General features: G+C 47.6%; 1 protein-coding gene across 3 annotated transcripts in view; it reads right to left on the reverse strand.

Moving 5' to 3' along the window:
* Positions 1 to 1,574: 1,574 nt before the first annotated feature.
* SIDT1 (SID1 transmembrane family member 1) overlaps positions 1,575 to 21,767 on the reverse strand; it is a 92,429-nt gene continuing 72,236 nt past the window's right edge. For 2 of the 3 annotated variants that reach the window (XM_044382023.3, XM_057306748.1), the window contains 11 exons: positions 21,125 to 21,198; positions 20,010 to 20,133; positions 19,683 to 19,800; positions 17,094 to 17,230; positions 16,355 to 16,463; positions 12,187 to 12,263; positions 9,382 to 9,428; positions 6,365 to 6,470; positions 6,162 to 6,272; positions 5,115 to 5,228; positions 1,575 to 3,453 (listed from right to left, as the gene is read on the reverse strand). In XM_044382023.3, coding sequence (XP_044237958.3) covers positions 3,391 to 3,453; positions 5,115 to 5,228; positions 6,162 to 6,272; positions 6,365 to 6,470; positions 9,382 to 9,428; positions 12,187 to 12,263; positions 16,355 to 16,463; positions 17,094 to 17,230; positions 19,683 to 19,800; positions 20,010 to 20,133; positions 21,125 to 21,198 — 1,080 coding nt within the window. In that variant the 3' untranslated portion in view covers positions 1,575 to 3,390. Of the gene's footprint in view, positions 3,454 to 5,114; positions 5,229 to 6,161; positions 6,471 to 9,381; positions 9,429 to 12,186; positions 12,264 to 16,354; positions 16,464 to 17,093; positions 17,231 to 19,682; positions 19,801 to 20,009; positions 20,134 to 21,124; positions 21,199 to 21,767 lie in introns of all 3 variants that reach the window. The other variant, XM_057306747.1, reaches the window with a different exon arrangement.

The following is a 21,767-nucleotide window of genomic DNA, read 5'->3' on the forward strand; positions in this document are numbered from 1 at the left end:
AGAGAGCACTTGGTGACCGGCCTGGGAGGGTGGGGGGAACATTCGCACAGGGCATTCCCTGAGCCACAGGAGTAACAGCTACTCAAGAAAGGACAGAATCCGGGTTTTCTTGGAGATTCCCGGAGCAGAGCTGGCAGTAATGAGGTGTGACACACAGAGCCAGATTTTCCACTTCGCTGTAGCTGTGGTAGTGATTTTTCATCTGGGTCGGAGTAAGAGTATTAAGGGCCAGAGGCAGTGACGTGCAGCAATAAAGGGCAAGGGGGCCCCAGGACTGGGAGGTTGGATCACTCTGGACAGTATCTCTGAAGGTGAAGGGGCCCCCAAGCCCTCAGGGCCTCCTGGAACTGAGGACAGGAAACGGAACACCGGTTTCGATGGAGAGCCCCGGGAGGAGACAGAGGGCCGGCCTGGTGGAGAGCCTGCCATCCTGAGGGGTTCACGAGGGCCGGGGTGCGTGACACCCTCCTCTGCCCCCGCCCTACCCTCGGGGCTCTGCACATCTCCACTTCTGTGTCCCTCACGTAGCGGACGTGTTAGGAGAGGATCAGAGAGTTCCATCGACTTGCCCCAGGTCACATAGTGAGCATGTGAACATATCTGGTCTACAATCAGACTCCAGAATCTTTCTCAGACGCCACCATTCCTTCTATGAATAATGTTTATCTTTGTTTCTCCCTTTCTCCCAAGCTTTACAAAGAGACAGTATCTCCCAGAATGAGAAATATTTGGATTCTGTTGGACTCGCTGACACATGCATCTGGTGACCCCATGGAACATTCTGGTGGCTGCCCGGAGCTATCAAGGAAGCAGCTGCCACTTTCTCTGCCCGGGGAGCTGGCTGGGTGAGCTCCTTCAGTCACGGAAAGTCCCTTCCCCAGATAGACTCTGGTTTTCCACGGGCTTCTCCTGCTGCTAAAATAAAACCGGGCTAATCCCTCAACCACGCAACGTCAACAGGTGGGCTTGCTCTCCAGCATTCGTCGGAGGCGTGACGCGGTCATTCTTTTTTATGTGCACGGCTTTGCTCCTCTGGCCGCCACACCTCTGTCCTGATCCTGCTGACCTGCTCTGGTTACTTCTCCGCCTGCCCTGCCAAAAGCCTCTTCACAGCGGCTGTTTTCTCCGGTTACCCTCCTGCCGAACTTGGCTTTCAGAGTTACCTTTGCTTCTCTTTGAAGAGCAATGTCCATGGGCGCAGGCGCCAGCTGCACGGGCATTGCACTACCGGTGGACAGGGGGCCATTCGGCCGTGAAAGCTCCGGTGCCCCTCACTGCCCCCCCCCCCCACTCCTATCAACCCCACGATGCAGTCAGATGTCTTTCTCATGTCCTCCGGCCGCGATGTGGGCGATGTAGAAAGAATTAGCAGCGAGTACGTTTAGAATTGGTAGCTCCAAGAGCAGGCTTGGTCTGGGTGTGTAGTCCCGCTGCGGAGAGGAGAGCTGGCCGTGTGAGTTTACAGCACAGTACAGACACGACGGGAACACAGTCAAGAACTCGGCAGCCCCACCTGTTTCAGAGCCCCCGCCCCATTCCCACGGACGCATTTCCCAAACAAGCGACTGCACGGGTAATGCATCTCACAATTTATTCACGTTGGACCACAGGGCCACTCGAACAGACTTTATCCACATTGCCTTAGTGCATCTTTTTTTTTTTTTTGAAACCAGTGCATTAAAATAAAACAATTAGATCAAATATGCCATAGTTAAACAGATTTGACATTTGTTTTAGATGTTAGACTAACACCACCATTTAATAGGTGGCCTTCATGGGGCCCATGGAAGCCAACAGGTTTTAAGGAATAAAGAATAGCAGGAAACCAAATATGAATTTGGGGGCATTTTAGAAAAACAAATCACAAAAAGTGTCATTAAAAGCATCATTGTGTTTTTAAACCTTTCAAACTTCCAAAATGTGATTTTGAACATTATGCAAATATTTTAGAGACAGAATAATATTTTAAAAAATATTATCCATTTCTCGAATGATCGGGAAAGCAGAGGTGACAGGTGACTTCAGTTTCACAGGCAAATATATATGGGGTACACATTCGTATGTCTCTTTTCTGATTGCCTCTCACTCCAGGTAATGAGGGTGCTTGGTCCACTTGGGGCTCGTCAGGAGCAGAATTGCCAGACGGTGTGAGAGAAGTGGGACGCTGAGCTTTGCAACACCTTACTGGGGAGAGAATGAGAACCAGGTGCAACCAAAAGACAATCCTCAGTTGGCTTGCTCTTCACAGCTCAGGAGGATGAGTAAAATGTGTTCACCCTGAGAGTTACTTCTGGAGAACTTCAGGGAGAAAATCTGGAGCCCCTGATCTGCATAAAGGGAAGGTAGGGGGCTTGGTTGGTGGTGGAGGACCCCCAGTGCTGTGCCCCTGGTTAGAGAATTCTTTGTTCCCCACAGGTGATATGGGCACAGAATTGAGCCGTCTGAATTGGAGGCAGGAGGAAGCAATTTCGCCTTTGCTGCATTTGCCCCAGGAGCCCATGTCCTTAGAGTGAGGTCTGTTTGCTTGATGCTGATGCCACCAGTCTCTCGGCCCTGTCGGTTGTTGCTCTCCTGCTGCTAGAAGAGTTTTCCTGTTTCCCCTTCTGCCTTGCAGCTGGTGGGGTAACAAGGCCTTCCCAAGAAAGAGGAGCCTGAGTTGTGGGGTTGACACTCAGCGGTGAGATGAAGACACTAAGAAGTAGGTAAGCACCCAAGCCTTGGTCCCAGAGACAGCCACCTGTGAGGATAAGTGTGTGACAAAGCCCAACCCAGAGCCCTTCTAATGGGGCCAGGAACCTGGGGGACACTACAGCATCCCTTCCAAGGAGGTGACTAGCTGGTCCTACTAAAATATCTATCCCGGTTGGGTAGGGGGGTTGGGTTCAGATCCCCGGGCCTCGGGGACAGAGCTGGTGCCCTGGGGTGTCTGGAGCAGCAGGTTGTGGAGGTGCAGAGGGGACCACACCTGTGGTGTCTGGGCAGGAGACCAGAGCTGCTGGCCTCTCTGGGCCTGGAGGCAGCTGGACAAAGAGTGCAGCGTTGCTCTGCCCTTGCTGGCAAATCTCGGGGGAGGCTGGGAGGGGTCCCGAGACAGTGAGTTGACTTTGATGCAGCTTTTGTCCACATCTAGCTCAAGGCTGCAAACAGGGGATGGGAGTCTCCTGACTCTTCAGGGTTGCCTCTGGCTGTACCGTGGCTTCCCCTCTGCCTCCCTTCTTGCAGGCTTGAGTGTCCCTCCAGCCCCTCTCCTTCCTGTGGGAACGCACGCAGAGTTGACTTGACAGAGGGGGAGTGGAGCGTTTGGCAGTGGTGACTTTGCCGCAGTCCCTGTATTTTCACGAAACAGCACCAAGATCGACTGCTCCCTCCCCCTCTCTTAAAGCTGGAGGCTCAGAAGACAGGGATCTGGTCTCTCCGGACCACATCCAGGTCATCATCCAGGGTTAACAAAACCTGGAGCGAGAGAGGCAGAGAGGTGAAGGGGATGCACAGTCACAGCCACGGTAAACCCCTACTTTCTCTCCGAGGTTCACGCAGGCTGAGGAGACAGCGCCCTTCCTTGCCTTTCTGTCCCCTACGGCTTTCTGCAACGCAGCGCTCTCTACCGGCAATTACTAGGATTACATGGTGTATTTATTAATTCATTCAAGTGTTTATCAAGGGTCTATGATGTGCTATTCTAAATGCCAGACACATAGTTTGGAACACAAGAGACAAAACTCCCTACCCTTCTGGCCCTTACATTTGAGAGACAGCTTCAGACATGAAGCAAACCCGTGAGTGCAGGATAGCACGCTAGTGAGGTGTGCTAAGTGCAGTGTACTAGGTAATAATATGTAGCAAAAACAGTAACGAAAACTAAACTACGGAGGAAACGCAGGAAGTATGGGGTGGGGAAAGGTAAAAAAGCGCTGATAGGGTGGCCAGAGAAGTCATCACTTAGAAGGGGGCATTGGGCTGAAGATCTAGAGGAAAGGAAGTCTTGTTGCATAGACTGTTGCTACACAAGAAATGCACACGCCTCCGCCATTTTTAGTTCCCTCTGCCACCACTCTCTTCACGTGGCAACTTTCACTCCACTTTTGTTGTCTTTGTCTCTCTAATGAAAATGTTTATCAGAAACAAAAGTCGCGAGGAGCGAGGTTCAGGCAGATTGTTGAACTTCCCCAGCTGGCCACGAGGGGGCAGCCCCGCTCCACTCTCGAGTTTGTGCGGCGGCAGCGCGCGCACCCCGGGCAGTGCTGGGAGCACAGGTCCCGCCGCGTTGTTACTTGCCTGCAGAATCCGTGTCCAGGCACCAAGCACTTTTAATTTGTAAAAGTCTCTAAATGAGCATGAAAGGATGCCAGGAGTGATCATCCAAGGTTGTTAGGCTACGCATAGCTTCTGGAAAGGTATTTGGGCCGCAAGAAATGGAAGGATTATAGGCGAGATCTGGGGCTGACTGGTGAGAAGCAGCAGAGGCCTGGCTACTCTCCTGAGCTCTCTAGGAATTTGTAAAATATTTGTAAGAGATTCAGTGAGACTGGAAGAGGAGGAGGAATGTGAGGGTAGCACAAGAAGGAATCATGTAATGTTACCCAAATGTGAGTGAGTGCCAAGTGATTCCTGGCGCGATTCAGGGCACGTGAGTTCTAACAACCAATTCAGGCCAGACGTTGTGCCATTTCAGAAAAAATCATTTTGTCACTCTGTCTTAAAATATTGGAGAGTAAAAGGAAAACGAAAAAGATCTAACTGAAGGATACAACATAAGAAATACAATAATCTGTATATTGAATTACAACGAGGAATTGGAAAGGGAAGTTGGAGAGGAACACAAAAGGGTAACAGGGGAAAAGACAAAGTATGGGATGTGAAGAAGAAGAAATTCACAAAAAGGTGCTAATAGGGGCTTGTGGGTGGCTCAGTTAAGTGGCTGCCTTTGGGTCAGGTCATGACCCCAGGGTGCCGATGGAGTCCTGCATCAGGCTCCCTGCTCAGCGGGGTCTGCTTTTCCCTCTGCCTGCGGCTCTCCCCCCAACCCCCTCATTCTCTCTTTCTTTCTCTCAAATAAATGAATAGTCTTTTTAAAAAAGTATATTTCTTAAAAAAAAAAAAAAGTATAAACTCACCAAGAATGAGAAAAACAGGGCAGTGGCAGAGAGGAAGTGCCAGATGTCATGGTCGTCAAAGAAATCCAGCAGGATACACTCCCGGTTCTTTTCCCGGGATTCAGCTGGGGTGCCCTGGAGGAAGGTGAGGCAGGACGTGGGTGAGCATTCCCGCAGCTCAACCGTGCAGAGGGCCGGACATCCAGAAAGCTGCAAAAAGGCTACTAGATGCCTGGCTCAGAATGAGCTTCCAGGAAGACATGAGAACGCACAAAAACCTGTGCACAATGTTCACGGGGGCAGCGTTTGTAAGAGCCGAGGAGTGGAAACAACCCAAGCATCCATCAGCTGATGATAGAGGAGAAGGGCGGGTTCCGCACAGGGGAGTGTTACTCGGCAATAAACAGGGATGGACAGGGCTACATGCCGCCACACGCGTGAATGCCTACGCCAGACTCAAAGGGCACCCGTTGTGTGATCTGTGGATGAGAAATGTCCACAACTAGCAGAGCTCTAGAAACAGAAGACAGATTAACGGTTGCCTATGGCTAAGGCGTGAGGGAGAAAGGCGGAGCGCCAGCCAGCGGGTACAGGCTTGTTTCTGGGTGATGAAAATGTTCTAAAATTGGTTACAGTGCTGGAGAGCGGAGGCTTCTCTGGGACCGGATGTAGCCCTGATTTTCCAGGCCTCGGCTTTCCGCTCCCTGCGCGGAGTTATAAACCCCGGTAGCTGGGTATCTGTATGGACGCGGATTGTGAGAAGAGCACATCCTCATCAAGGTTTCTGCACGTGTTAAACAGCCTTGGGGGGGGGGGGGGACGACGTAAGAAGACCCGTCATGAAGATCAATTCTGCCACGTGGAGAGAGCCCGCACGCTGACCAGGCGCTGCCCTGAGCCTGAGGACGGCATGCCATTTATGCGTGGGTAGGACACTCCACCCGTTCTAGAGAAAGCTTTCATTTCGAAGACAGACAGCCACAAGCACGTGGACAGAGGGAGGCAGGAAGGTCCAAAAGGCGAGATGGAGGGAGAACAATTTCTTTGCAAAGAAAACCGCTCTCTTACCTCCCAGCTGCTGAGATTCTGGAAGAAAAAGTACAGCGAGGCGGCCCACATCCCAGCGGTGGCCACGATGCAGAAGAGCGGGATCGGGAGGAGCTTCTCGGAGCTGCGGAGCTGTGGGTGGGAAGCGGATGCCCGGCGCTGCGGGTCCTGCGTGGGCAGGTCCCCGGGGCTGCGGGCGGGGGGCCCCCCAGAGCCACGCTTACCTTCATGATGATGTAAAAGGCCAGATAGAGCAGCAGGTTGCAGATGAAGATGCCCAGCATGTAGGACGCGAAGTCCCGGGGCCGGTAGAGGAGTCCAAAGAGCGCGCTGAGCGTGAGGAGGAATGACTTTGTGGGCATAAAGGTGGGTTTGTAACATTCTTGGCTTTTTCACTTCCCCCTTCATTTTGGCGAGGAGGGGAATTAAAGTTTTAACCTAAGCAAATTACCACACCTCCTTCAGACCTTGCATTTTTGATGATTGTAAGTTTCCCCTAAGTGGAAGTACCACAGTCATCTTTCCTCCTGGCGCCTTGCGGCTTTTCCTTATTCTGAACAACACGGCAATAGATAAAGGAATACCTTCAGACGGCGTGCTGTGCTGTTCTTTTCTTTTCTTTTCTTTTCTTTTCTTTCTTTCTTTCTTTCTTTCTTTCTTTCTTTCTTTCGGCATTTAAGATTAATTCATGAGACTAGATTACTAGAAGTAGAATTATCTCAAAAATGGGCTCGACACATCAAATTTTTGCTAGCTGTCTATGGTTTTTAAATTAACACTGAAGTTTATTTTGGTTGGGGTTTAGTATTAGCATTTAGCATGTTCCAAATTTCTATTCAGTTATAATAAAACTCTTTATTATATAACCCTTTCCATGTCCTTGGTTTGAAAAGCTTGTTTTTAATGAATATAGACACACACACACACACAGTTGGATTTCTATCCTCTCCATGCTGCTTCGCTAATTTGTTTCTGATTTCGAATTTTGGGTCACTGTGTTATTACTTTAGAGTATGTTAGATTATGTGGTTAGGCTAGCTTGCACTACCCAACATGGGAACTACATGTGGCTGTTTTAATTTAAATTAATTAAATAAAATTGAAAATTCAGTTCCTCAGTCACACTAGCCACATTTCAAATGTTCAGTAACCATATTTGGCTATTAGCTACTGTATGGGACAATGCCATGTAGAACATTGATATCATTCCAGAAAGTCCTATTGGATAAAACTGGACTGGTCACTATACTCCTCTGCCCTTCCTTCCTTCCATTAATCTTCTTTTGCAGAGACCTTTGGAAATTTTGTGCTAAGTAGGCAAATAATTTCAGAGTAAAATCCTATTAACTTAATTCCAATTTTAAGTCGAAATTTATGCATTAACTTGAGAATGAATATCTTTGCAACAGTTAATTCCCAGCCAGGGCACGACATCTCTCTTTGTTCAGTTAAGTTTTCCTTTATGTCTCCTAATAAGGTAATTAAATTTTCTGCAGAAAGAATCCTCCTGTCTCTCAAAGTTTATTCCTAGTATTTGAAGTGTAAAGCTGTTATTAATGAACTTTTTGTTACCCTTGTATTCCAACCAACTTTGTTCTATATAATACAGGAAATTTCCTCCTCCCAGAATTTGAATTCTTCAATATACCAAAATCTCTTGTTTTCATCTTTCACTTGGATTCATCCATTATTAGCATTTGCCACATTTGGTTTATCTCTCTCTCTCTCTCTCATTCTGTGTGTGTTTACCTACATATATATATATACATATATATGTATATATATGTATATATATATATGTATATATATACATGTATATATATATATACATACATCTCTCTCTCTATATGTGCACACACACACACCATTCTTCCTCATGATCGTATGAGTGTGATTCCTTTTAAAATAACATTCAAGGTTCATATAAGTCGCTCCATGTCTTCTAATGTCCACGAGAAACAGGATGGCGGAACAAAGAGGAAGGTAACCCCCTACCAGGCTCTCATAGTGTTGGTGTGTCATCACACCTCATTCATCCCTGCGGGCCTGGTGCCCAAAGAGCTCCTGTGTAAGAAAAGAGAGGCTTTCACCTAGTCTTGCGAGCAGTTCATGCGTTTGGTTTTGGTCACATGAGAGGCAGGGACAAGCCAGGTGATTGTGAGCTCTGGAGACATGGTTATCGGTTGCTCTTTATCAAGCAGTTGGTCCCTTTCCTCCTTCCAGCACCCAGCACCCTGTCTTACAGTCATCAGGACTGTGGGGTCTGCCCACAAAGAGTGGTCAGGAAGAGCACCAAGGTGAGCACTGCCAAGAATCACCCACGTCGATGTATCCCTACAAAAGGAGGGGTCCTTCACAGGAAGCAATCCCTGGGTGGCAACATTATGGGAAGATTTTTCCAGAAGCCTATACCCCAAATAAGATTTGAACTCTTATGATCAGATTTTGGCTTCCCCTGAAGGTGTGCCTCTTCTTCCATTCCTTTCATGTCTTAAAGGGGGGCAGGGATAGGGAGTTATCTTTCTATCAGAGGTCATGGACCTTGATAGCACATCAGCTAAGAGCCACGAATAAAAGCAATTGAACTCACTTATTTTTTTGAGGGATTAATAAAATACCTCACTTATTCACATTTTAAAATTGAGAACAGGTTGTATAAAATAGTTACAGATAGCAAAATATATGTCTGTTGTACTGTTCTATTTTGAAGCCATTTGAAGAAAAAAGGCCAAGATGATAATGAAGGGAAAGAGGAAGAAGAAGGATGCTGGTGTGGTAGGAAGATTGAGACCTATAGGGAAAGAAATAGATAGGAAAGAGACTTGTACACACACACACATAGTAAGAAAGGGAGATGTCGGCAGGGTAGCGTTTATGGAGAGTTCTACAAGAATTTAAAACTATGCTTCATTTGTACATCTACTGGCATAATCTCCATCATCTACCTACGTAGTCTATCGACATAGATAACAAATTTGATGTTGGTCTTGCTGAGCAAATGAACTCAATGCATCAGTGCGTTGAACTCAACGCTTTACGAGGCCACTGGTGGTACACAAGGCTTCCTAGTGCATTCTTTGCAGGAGGAAAAATATCTTTCTTTCAAGTCCCTAGGGCAAGTGCAGTCCTACACTCACCTTAGTTTCAGATTTCTTTATAAAAATAACAGCCAAGGAAAGCGAAACCACAGTGTTACAGACATCAACAAAGAGAAAAGACGTGTCTTTCTAAGACTACTTACAAGGACCAGTTAACCAGATTCCCCACGACGAGCAGCACCATTCTGTCCTGGTAAGAAAACATCAAATGAGAGGCTGCACACATTGCTTTTCTTTTAACCTACCACAGGGGAAGCATCAATTACAGGAAAACAATTGCCCAGTGGAAGAGTTTCCACGGTTCTCAGGGAGCTGCCCCGGCAGTCGGGCCCTAATCCCCTAGAGAACAAACAGCATGGCCCGGGACTGAACGGACGTGACTTCGTTAAAGAAGATGTGGTGAGTAAAGCCCGACTCTTACTGTTTCCCCCCAGTGTTTGGGGTAGCTGGGCACCTGCGGCCCACTCCTCGGTGAGCAGGTTGGCCGTGTGTGCAGCTGACTCAGTAGTTAAAACCGTTCTGCTCCTGCTGTCCCCTGCATAGTATTACTTCGTGGGCCACGAGAAAGCTCTTGGGACTCACCTGGGAGGCTCTGGTTTCCTACCCAGTACTCTGGCTCCAAGGAGGCCCTGCAGCTTCCAGGCTCCTGGTCTCTAAACACACAGCCTCAACACTAGAGATATTGGTAGTGGGGAAAATAGGAAAGGTCCATCTCAAAGGAAAATGGCTCTGATAGAGATTAAGTCACAGTCTGGTCCTGTACCTTTGCCTAAAACTTAAAACTTTAAGGTGGTATCTGGTTATACTTAAATTTGCATGGCCTCGTCGACTGTTTAAAAGTGGTGATTCTCTTAGTGGGTGATCCATCTGGTTTGGAGGAAGTATCTTCATTTAAAAAAAATGAATTCATCTATCAGAAAGACTGAAACATGGACCCCACCAAATGTAGCGAGGATGTGGAGCAACGAGAACTCTCATTCACTGCTGGTGGGAGTGCAAAATGGTACAGCCACTCTGGAAGATGATTTGACAGTTTCTTCGAAAACTAAATATATTTTTGCCTTATGATCCAGAAACTGCCCTCCTGGGTATTTATCCAAAGGAGTTTAAAACATAAGCCCACACAAAAACGTGCACACGAATTTATTTTTTAAGTAGGTTCCAAGCCCAGTGCAGAGCCCAACGTGGGGCTCAAACTCATGACCCTGAGATCAAGACCTGAGCTGAGATCAAGAGTCAGATGCTCAACCAACTGAGCCACCCGGGCGCCCCTGCACACACATTTTTATACCAGCCTCACTTGTAATTGCCAAATTACGAATTGTCCTTCGGCAGGTGAATGGATAAACAAAACGCAGTAATGCACCCAGACCACGGAGTAGTATTCAGTGCTAAAAAGTAATGGGCCACCCAGCCACGAAAAGACACGGAAACACCTTAAATGCCTATTATTAAGTGAAAGAAGCTAATCTGAAAAGGCTAAATTCTATATTATTCCAGCTATATGACGTTCTGGCAAAGGCAAGACTATGGAGACAGTAAAAGGATCAGTAGTTGCCAGGCATGGGGGGGGGGGGCCTGAGGGGGGAGGAAGAACAGGGGGAGCACAGAAGATTTTTAGGGCAGGGAAACTACTTGGTATGATTTTAAAATGGTGAATCTTGTTGTTACGAATTTGTCAAAGCTCAAAGAATGTACAACGGCCAGAGTGAACTGCAAACTAGGACTTGGAATAATGCTGATGTGTCCGTGTAGCCACATGGGCTGTAACTAATGTACAGCTCTGCTTGGGGGTGTTGAGAGTGCGGGAGGCTGTGCATGGGTGGGGGAAGGGATTGATGGGAAATCTCTGTATCTTCTGCTCAATTTTTTTGTGAACCTAATAAGCGGCTCTAAAAAAATAGTCTATTAGGGGAAAAAAAAGACAGCCTGCATCAGTTAATGTAAGCAAGCAAACAAACAAAACATTAATTGCTCTTCCTGGCTCACAGCTCAAGTACGCTTAACTCTCAAAATACTCCCAGGTCCTACTGGATTTTTCAGTTCTCATGTGAATAAAACCATTCAGCCCCAATCCCCTCAATTTTTAGTGCCTATAGCTCCTGCCCAAGCTCTAGAGGGCCGAAACACTCTCATACTCCTTTACGTAAACAGCTTTAGATCGAAAACTAGTAGAAGGTACTTAGTGAACTCCTGTGCGCCAGGCCCAAACAGCATCACCAGTTGTGGTCACAGCAGTCTATAAAGGGTGGGGCCGTGGCTCACGGGACCTATGTGGCCTTCCTAAGGTCGCTGGCCAGCGAGCCAAGATAGAGTTGGGACCAGGGCCCCAACCCCTCTGCTCCGTGTATTGATGTATAATATACCGAAAACAGTGATGTTGAATTTTTAGGACTTGTGTTTCAACCACTAAGTAATAACCACAGTTTTGAAAAAATATTCTTGCCCCCTGCAAAAATCAAACGATGTATAAAAATCAAAATGTGGAAAGTGTAAGTTCTTACTGAAAGCGACTGGAGTGACAGGTGCCCCGTTTGCTTGAGACAGGCCTGGTTTGTGCCTGCTATCCCGGTACAATTACTGAGTGGGTGCCCTTCTCCTTTCCCCAAGTGAAATAATCATACCCCTTGGGATGATTTTATACACCAACACCCTGCCTCGATCCTTGATTCTTCCCCACAGCAATTGTCACCGTTGAGTAGTTTTCTATGCAATACACATATGTTTTCTTTATACACCAGCATCATTTCATGTATAAAAATAGACCCAGCCCAGCTTGGTTTTCATGAGCGAGAAGAGTAACATGCTCCTTCCCCCTAACTGGACCTCAGCCACCCGGGGCCATCTGGCTCTCTGATTCAGGGAACCCGAGCGTCCGCCCCGCGCTGCCCCCTCCCGCTCGCCGGCTCCCTGGGAGAAGGCCAAGGCACACGGGAGCGCGCACGTACCATGTACAGCGGCCGGCTGCACTGCTGGACGAAGTCCGTGTAGAACACCGTCGCGACCCGTCGGAAAATCCCCAAGTCTGCCGATGACACAACCGCATGGTAAGGCCGAGTCAGAGGTCATACCAAATACTCCCATAGGGCCCAAGCGTTGAGGGCCAAGATGATGTCGCCTTCACCTTACGCTTTGCACGGCTAATAGGTCAGCAATACATGTTGCCCTTAAAAAACGGTGCTGTCCCGTGAGGCAACGAGAGGCAAGCGTCACCCCGCAGAAAGACAAGTGCGGTGGGCACAGTAACTGCGCTCCCCAGTAGTCTGGGTGCCTGGCCAGCCCTGCCGCGGCCTGCTCCGCTAAGAGTCCCTTTGTAGTTTACTCCAGGGCTGTTTCCTTCAGAGCAGAGACCTCTCTCTAGAGGGTGGGGAATCCTAGCTTGCAAAAATTCTCATCTGTATTTCTCCATGTGGTTTTAAGTCAGTAAGAACTGAACCCGAGGGTACTGAAGTCTACGAAGCATGTTCAGAAGGTCTAAACTTGTACTGAAGCCGGAATCCAGGGGATGTACGTTAAGATGGTGAGAAAAAGATAGGAAAGAATTTTTAAATACAATCCTTCAAAAGCGTAGGATGACACACAGCAAGTGTGTGTGTTACGATTGTTGTATGAACAGAGTCAGGGTCACAAGTGGAGCTGTCTTTCTGTGAACTGTCTACCCTGCAGACACCACGGGAAGGCTGGGGTCTGCTCAAAGCAAGCATTTCCGTGAGGGTGGACCCCAGCTCTGTTGTGAATGCTGTTCCTCTTCATGTTTACCCCTGGGGTCAATGTAACCAGACTTCAGGAGACCGGATATACTGAGGGATGGAGGAAGGAGGGGTGGGTCCGTGCCATAGCCCAGAAGAGGCTCGGGGCAGGCTGGGTTGGAGTAAATCCCTGCCTCTGAGGCCCTCTCTGCTCCCCTCCCCACACTGATCCTGCCCCATCTGGAAGGGGCGTTCAGGGAGCAGAGCTGTCAGGACAGCCCGGCGGGTTGCTTTGTTAAGAAAACCACCGAGAACCCTGGGAAGGGTGGCTGAACGTTACCTGTATCAGACACATCTGAATCAGTGGGAAGCAGAGAAGAAATGAGAAAAGAAAATGATATAAGAAGGTAGCCAAACAGGTAAACTACTGGTCATTTTATTTTTCTCTCAAAACGATGACTTTCATTGTATTTTCCAATTTAAAAAAGTAACGTTTGCTCATCATAGAGAACACAGAATCTTTCTGCCTGGCTCAAACATTCCCAAGTCTACTATTCCTCAAAGAGGGAAGCGGACGTCTCCTTTGGGTACCACTTGCAGTGTGCAATCCGTCCTCTCTCATGAGCAATGCCTGACGTCGCTTTCTCAGGCTCTGGTAGCACAGTCGTGACCTGGGCAAGTAGCTCTACGGTTTCTGCCCTCCTTATGAAATGCTCTGCCCCATCGCTGCTGCCTTTCCTGTGTCCACGTTCATTTTCAGGTGTGGCCTGAGGGCCACAGAGAAGGGTGTATGTCATTCTAGAAAGCAGAGGCAGCTTAAAAAATGGGCAGAGAGTCTGGGAATTCAGAGTTGACTGAGCCACTGTCCACTAACCCAACTTCCTGTCTTTGGACTAAATTTAGTTGTGACCATCGTCACCACAGAATGGCACATTTTCCTTTAGATGCTGGTAAATCTGTGACCACTTGAGGAAGACTCCCTGGGTAGAGAAATTGAACATACTCAGTGATGTTACACACTGGCTGTCCTCCATTTACCTTGGCCACACCTCTGTCCTGCACCGTGTCCCCAGGAGGCTGACTGCAGGACCCTGTAAGTGGATTTGCTCCCACTGCATGGATTTGGACAATGGGAAACCCCAGCAGGGGACTGGAGGGGCTCAGGAAGGAGAGTGAGCTAAGAGTATTTTCCACCTGGTGCCCTCCCTGTGACGTTGCCTCAGACTGCCTCATGTCTGTCATCTAAAGGTCACTGCTCCTTTTAGAGTGGCTTCCTCATTCCACGTTTTGGTAAGCACTCCCTCCCTGTCCTTTTTGGGCTTTCCTGCTTCTGACTCCAGGTTGCCAGTCTACCCCATTCATTCTCCTCTACACCGACCTTGTCTTATAAATGGTCCCTTTGTGATTAAATCCCCCATCTTTGTATGTGACATCTTTTTCCTGTTGAGACCGTCTAGACTATTACATGGTCATAATATAAGACATTACATTTCTCCTTTTTAAGAAGGTAAACTAATACAGTATGGCAAAATTGTATGGGGCAAAAGTGGTATAAATATATTAAAATCTCCTTTATATATTACTCATGGTCACTACCGTCTCATGTATCTGTATTCAAGTTTATTTTTCTAACTCTGGGAGAACCTGGGAGCAGCCAGACAACCGTGCTTCAAATTATTTTCCTTTTCAAAGTTGACTTTGTATGACTTCCCTCACCTTTGAGTCTGGAGGTTGGGGCATGACCAGAGTCCCAAACCAAATGCTCTGCACGTCCAGTTAGCGATGCTTCCACTGGGCAACTTGAAGGTACATTGGCTATGTCAAAGCCAAGGGCAAATCTGACTGTGCCCATGGGGAAAATTAAATTGTCAAGATTGTTTTATTCAGCTTTCTAATCTTAAAGCTACTTGTTTATGTAGAATCACTCTTAGACCTGGCCATATTTTAAAGGCCCTCGCTCCCCAGTGAGTGAGGGGTCTGCCGGGCGAGGGAACTATTCCCCCTTCTGGGCCACATTCTGAATTCCCAGACCCCAGAATTCCCTGCCCAGATGGACTTGAGTCCGCTCACAGAGCCTGTGTAACTCCCTTCCTCCGTCGACCTTCCCGAGGGCAGACAGCGCTGCTAGAGTGGGCACCTCTCGGGGCAAGGAGTGGCCAACTGGATGTTGGGCGAGAATGTCCATGTACATATCTGTGAGACCCCTTATGATGCAGGACAGACCCAGAGAGGAAAGAAAAGACAGGTAGAGCCTGGGGACCAGCTCTCATAATCAGCTATGTTCTGGAGTGTTCTTGAGGAACTGACAATTTTAAATTTGGACCTGGACCTTCTCAGTTGTGAAGAAGGCATATTATATTTATCAGTTCATTGGCCGGCCTTCCTTCCTTCCTTTCTTCTTTCCATGTATTTAATAGATTTTTTTAGTCTGCTTTACAACTTCAAAATTTTTACACATATGATATGTGGACTTTTTTTTTTTTTAAAGATTTTATTTATTTATTTAACAGAGATAGAGACAGCCAGCAAGAGAGGGAACACAGCAGGGGGAGTGGGAGAGGAAGAAGCAGGCTCATAGTGGAGGAGCCTGATGTGGGGCTCGATCCCATAACGCCGGGATCACGCCCTGAGCCGAAGGCAGACGCTTAACCGCTGTGCCACCCAGGCGCCCCGATATGTGGACTTTTATTTACAATCTTGCTTTGGGCTCTGCAAATATTAGGGATGGGCCTATGTTTATATGTAAATATTTTTCTTGAAATATACAAAAGAATATTTAAGAATATTTTAAGTCTGACTTCCTGGCCCTTAAAAGGACTGGGGAAATGTAATGCTCTACAATGGCTCAAATCTGTTCCCGCATGTAGTGACTGACGGCAGCATATCAGAAGCTGATTTCCACGGAGCCGTCAGTGCTCTAATGTGATATGTTTACATTATTGGGGGGAGTTCAGCAGGGGTCCTGCCTGTTAAGAATGGTAAGTCTCAAAACATTCGATCCAGTCCCAGAATTTGAAAACAATATATAATTATGTAATATATAATTCTTTGTAACCATTTAGCCTACTCGGGGAAACGCTCCTTTTAAATGCTACAGACTGAAAACGATTCCTGTATGTGGAATGGGTGGCGTGATGACATCATTCTTGAAACACACTTTCAGCGTTCCGTGAGTTATAAAGCCCTGGGACTTGGGGCTGGAAGTTGGCCTCAGCCTGGGGTACGGCAAGCCCAGTTCTCGGTTGAAACGAGAACTAGTGGCAAGAGCTCATTGTGATCCTACACAGGAGAGGAAGTTATTAAACACACAGAATTCAGAGCACATGTTCCTGATGACCAGCAACGCTTCTGTTTAGGGTGAGCAAAGACAACGCTTTCTTGGGGTACGCTCATCAGTGTGTTCAGTGTAGAGTAACAGGTGACTCACCTATCTTGAAACGACCCATGTAGTAGATCTGGGTGCTCAGGGACAGGGACGCCAGGATATGGATCGCAGAGAAGATGACCCAGAACCACAGGTCATTTTTTCCAAACACCTAGGAGTAAAGATGGAAGTTACCTTCCTCTGGGATGTTCCCCACAGAACTCATGAAAATCATTGTCTCTCACGTATGCATACGGAGTCAAAACCCCAGCTGTGCATGCATTGCGGTGTCCCCCCACTTCTGTGAGCTCACAGGGATCTTACTGCACCAGAACGAATGGCTACCTGGCCAAATACAAGGGGAGAGGGAAGACACCGGGGAGGCACCGAACAGCCACAGCGAAGGGGCAACAGGTGTAGGGCTGGGGGCTAATGTTCCTCAAGTAACTGCACACGACCCACATGTGTCCCTGCACATTCCGCTCCGTCTGTCTCTCCAATCAGCTTGCAGCCTCTGCGCCAGTCTCTCCTGAGTCCGGTCCCAGCTTTACAGCGCAACTCTGCAGGGCTGGCCTTACAGGTGCCTCGTACCGTATAAGAGCTAACTAGCTCTTAATTAAGTCCATAAAATCCCATGAATTAACCCACGATGGCCGCCTATCAGGAACCAAGGACTGTGATTCATTCAAACCTGTTCCCCTGAGGTCCAGCAAACAAACAACGGAACCCCCCCGCCCCCCCACCCCTGAGGGCGCGCGCTTGGAAAGCGGGGCTGAAGGCCATGGGGGGGGGGGGGACGCACCACTCCGAGGACGGTGAGCGTGATGACCGCCGCGAAGGAGGCGTAGGCCGCGTAGGCGCTGGCATTGATGTCCGGGTGGCGCGTCTGGTAGAGCTTCAGCATGCAGAGCCCCGCGATCATGTACATGAAGGAGGTGTCTGAGGGCACACGGGACGAGCCGGACAATCAGCATCCGACAGGCGACAGGCAGTTCCTCGGGGGCTTGGGAACCCCTTGCCTTCAGGCCCCGGAGTATTTGCGCTCTTAGGCGGTGGAGACCTCCGACCCGACAGCCTCCGGGCCTCCGCGGGCACGTTCTCTAGCCGGACCCCACACACTCGGCTTCTAACCCCGCCCAGGCTGCTCCGGTTCGCGGAAGCCTGGTATCTGAGGACATGATAAATAACTGTCCCCACGTGCAGGGGAATTTGCGTGTAAATGCTGGTGGTCGGCAGCTATAACAGGGGTCCATGCTGGTGACAGTTAGGGGGCTGGGACAAGAAAAAGAATCCTAGGTGGGCGTCGACGGTCCTTATCAGCGCCCTGAAATGGATCTCCATTGATTGCCGCTCATAGCTTTACAGCCGAGGAATGGTAAACAGTTAGAAATTAAACGTGGCGTCCCGTATTACTCGAGAATGTAGCAAAACAGTTAAATGTTGGACAATGACACATTCATGATGATGGAGGGGAATGCAAACTCCCAGGCAGCTAGTGGGAGTAGGAATTCATACCCTGTAGAAACTGGGAAGTTGTTGGCAAAATGGAGGATGCATAAACCAGGTGACTCCAAAATTCTCCGTCTAGGTGTCCCAGGGAACCTCTCTCACGTGTGCACAAAGAGGACTGTGTAAGGGTGTTCGCTGCAGCGCTGTCTGCAATCGCAGCACATCGGCAACACCCGGCCGGTGTTCCGTAGAGGAACTGATAAACGCAGTGCACATGTTTTTATTACAGAAGACGACGGTCCTTAAAAAGGAATGAACTGGATGTGCTTGATTCAATATTGCAAAATTTTGAAAACATATTGTTGGATGAAAAAGAGTTGCAGAATGTGGTGTGATAAGTAAATATTAATTTACTACAAACGTAGTAAAATTATAAAAACAAACTGGACTGATAAATATTAGCCATAGCTGTTGCCTTTGGGGAAGGAGGGAGGGGAATAAGTTTGGAAAGCAATTCAAAGAACCTCAAATTTATCACAGCGTTTTATTTCTTAAAAGGTAGATTGAAAGCAAATATTTTAAAATGTTGGCATTTGTTCTGAGTGGTGGCTGATACTGTTCTCTGTAGTTTTTTCTATTAAAAATGTTTCTAATTAAAAAAAATTAAATGTGACGGAGAATTTCTGTGGTGTTCTGGGCTTATAGACAGAAGTTAGAACACAGACATAAACATGACTATTTTTAAAATTCATATCCTTGAGTGTGGGGGTCACTATTAATCGCCTACTATTAAAATCAGCTCTTCCCCTCCTCCCTCTTGACGGCACATCAGTACTAACTCAAATATTTTAGGCCCATATTCGATTCAGAAATGCATGCCTTTCCTATTTGTTTCAGCAAAGCTAACTCCAACCCCTGGTTCCACGGATGGGTCTCATTGGTCTAAAGGTAATCCCCCTCCTTTGCCACCATGATTGGTGTACCAACCTATGCTTGAGCTAACTAGCAACTAGGGAATAATTCTGGAATGGGCTCATGACTATTTAAACTACTGAGGTGTGGAAGAACATTATCTGGAGGTTTTTGGCAAAGAAGTTTCCTCGCTCTTAAGTGAAAGCTCCTGGAAACCAGCCTCCTGCATCCACCAAACATCATGAAGTAGAGAACGGAAGCCAGGACCGGCTGTAGCTATTTTTGCCATGATGAATTTCCTAAAAAGCCTGAGGATAAAATGAGCCTACAGGCCGAGCCCAACCCAAGGGGTCGCAGAGAATTGGAGCCAGAGCCACCTGATGAGTCAATGCCAAACCTTTCCCACCTTTGGAATTTCAGAAGTTGAGCTGATATTTGTCCTTACTATTTAATCCAGTTGGATTGGGCTTTCTATTATTTTTAACCCAAAGCAGTCTAAGTTAGGCCGGATTATACTGAGGGAAACTTCCAGATGTCTGTTGGTGGATTCTATCTCCCGGCTGTCTAATGCTTAGCCCATTGTCCACCTGCAGATCTAACCATGGGATCATCATTCAATGTTCAGATCTAACCACGGGATCATCATTCAATGTTCAGATCTAACCATGGGATCATCATTCAATGTTCAGATCTAACCATGGGATCATCATTCAATGTTCAGATCTAACCATGGGATCATCATTCAATGTTCAGATCTAACCATGGGATCATCATTCAATGTTCAGATCTAACCATGGGATCATCATTCAATGTTCAGATCTAACCATGGGATCATCATTCAATGTTCTAGTCTGGATGGTGGTCAGAGAGAAAAGATGGTACGACATGTGGAAACGATGCCCTGTGAGAAGGTGCCCTCAAATCACTTTAGCTCACATAAAATATCATTTAATTCTTGCATGCATTTGGGGATTGTCCCAGGACAAGACTCCTAACTCAAATCTATGTGGTTGATGGAAATTCTAATTACCGAATTGGAAGTTGGAGTAATTAGGGCAGACGTGGTAACAAGCACTGAGCACTCCTTCCATCATCAGTGCGATGCCCATTGCATAGAAAACACCAAAGTGTTTAGGAATCCCATACTCCTGAAAGAGGAGAAAGCGTGGTCAGTGGAAAGACAGCAATTGGTGTTACAGCCATGCAATCTGGAAACCCAAGCTTCTGGCCTCCTCTTATTCTTTTCACGGAATCCATCACCACACCATCCAGCCAGATGTCCCTCCCCTTTGCAGATACTGTTTGGAACCATGACCCTTCCTAACTCCCACATCTGATTTACTCCCCCTCTCTTCACCATGGCAAAGATGTCCTTGGCTTCCAGGGCTCTGCAATGGAGAATGTCCCGGCGCAAGACTATCAGCAGGAAGAGGAAGCCCAGGAGCACGTGGCCCAGGTTACTGAGAATGTTGTTGAAGGCACTAAGGGATGAGAGGGAAACCGTGAGAGAGTCCAGGCCATCCAAGAGATTTGGAGAATGAATGAATGAATGAATGAATGAATGAGTACTCTCAACATTCCATATTTTCTGCCCAGTCTTATCATCAGATTTCATGACTGGCAAATTATCAGAGATCATCTTTAACCTTACCCTTTTATTTTAGGCCTGGCCTGTAATAATGTGCCTGTTTCTGCTCTGGGATGCCTGATCGGCTTCCCTAACACCCACCCAATCCTCTCTGATCCTGATGGCACTGGCATGGAATGAATCCTGGAAAACAGCTGCTCCAAGGATGGGCAGCTTGGCCAAGAGTTCCAGCTACACTGTGAGAGGGAATTCTCATAGACGGACCCATGCTATGTGTGTCAATATTCAGCTCTATAACTGTGAAGGGTCAGCTGGTCATAGCCAGCTGCTTTATTTCAGGAAACTGAGGCTAGTTTAGTTCTGTAACAAGAAGCCTTGCTCCCAACTGCCAGGCGAATGCTCTTTCCACTTCACCATGTTCCGGTGGGTAGAGCATGGCCTCGGAGGCAGCAGGCCTGGGTTCGACATCAGTCTTGATGTCACTAACAGTTGAGGGACCTCCCACGGGTCCTTACCTTTCTAAGCCTTAGCATCTTCATCTGAAAATGGGAGTAATGATAATCCTATCCGTTTTAGGGGGCTGTTCAATGAATTAATATGGGAGCAGCTCCTGCAAACGGATGCCTGTCATCACAGCTAGGACCTGATCTTTTCAAAAACATCCCCACCCTCTTCTCAGCTGGTTATTCTTAGGAATTTCTCCAGAGGCCCCTAAACAGGAATGAGAGGAGCACGTCTGGTCTCAAAACTTCTAGATTTCATCCCTCTTCACCTTGACTGGGGTGGTTTTCCATGGTTGTTTTTAGTATTTTTAAAAACTGACATCATATCACTCAGAAAGGAATCTCTAAATGCCTCACGGGCAACCAGAGGACAGGGCTCACCTCAGGACGCCCAGAGGGTGAGCACAGAGGAAGTTGTAGTAGCAGATGTCCTGATTGCCAGTGACATTCGCCACCTGCAAAATCAAGAGGAGATGCAGCGTTTCTCCATCTGCTAGCCCAGCCTGAAATCACAGAAGGCAGGCACTGCTCACAGTGGTTTACCATATAACCAGTGTCCCTTCTCAGCAGGGGATGGGCCATCATCTGCCACATTCACACAGCACAGGCTTATTAGGACTGTCATGATATGTTCTATTTTCTAGATTCATGTCGGGAGGGTACAGAGCTGTCCCATTCTGTGCGTGGAAGTGATAACCACAGGGCAGGTAGACATGAGGAAGTATGTGTTCACTTTTCCATATTTATCACGATCTCTACCATTAAGAACCTTCCCAGACCATACACAGCTCTGTCTTCTGACAGGGCCCTGAGGTATTCAGAGAATCTTGACATTATAAGTAGTGGTGCCCAAACCTCATAACAGTCCTTGTCCTCATTGCATAGTAAGTATGGAACTGGCTAAATATTATTAGACCATTGGCTTTCAAACTTGGCTGTACATTAGAATCGCTGGGGATTTCATCAATACCGATGCCTGCTTTGACTCTCAGAGACTTGGATCTAATTTGGTTTGGGTACGGCC

Source organism: Ursus arctos, unplaced genomic scaffold (genome assembly GCF_023065955.2).
Source record: "Ursus arctos isolate Adak ecotype North America unplaced genomic scaffold, UrsArc2.0 scaffold_4, whole genome shotgun sequence".
Classification (NCBI taxonomy): Eukaryota; Metazoa; Chordata; class Mammalia; order Carnivora; family Ursidae; genus Ursus; species Ursus arctos.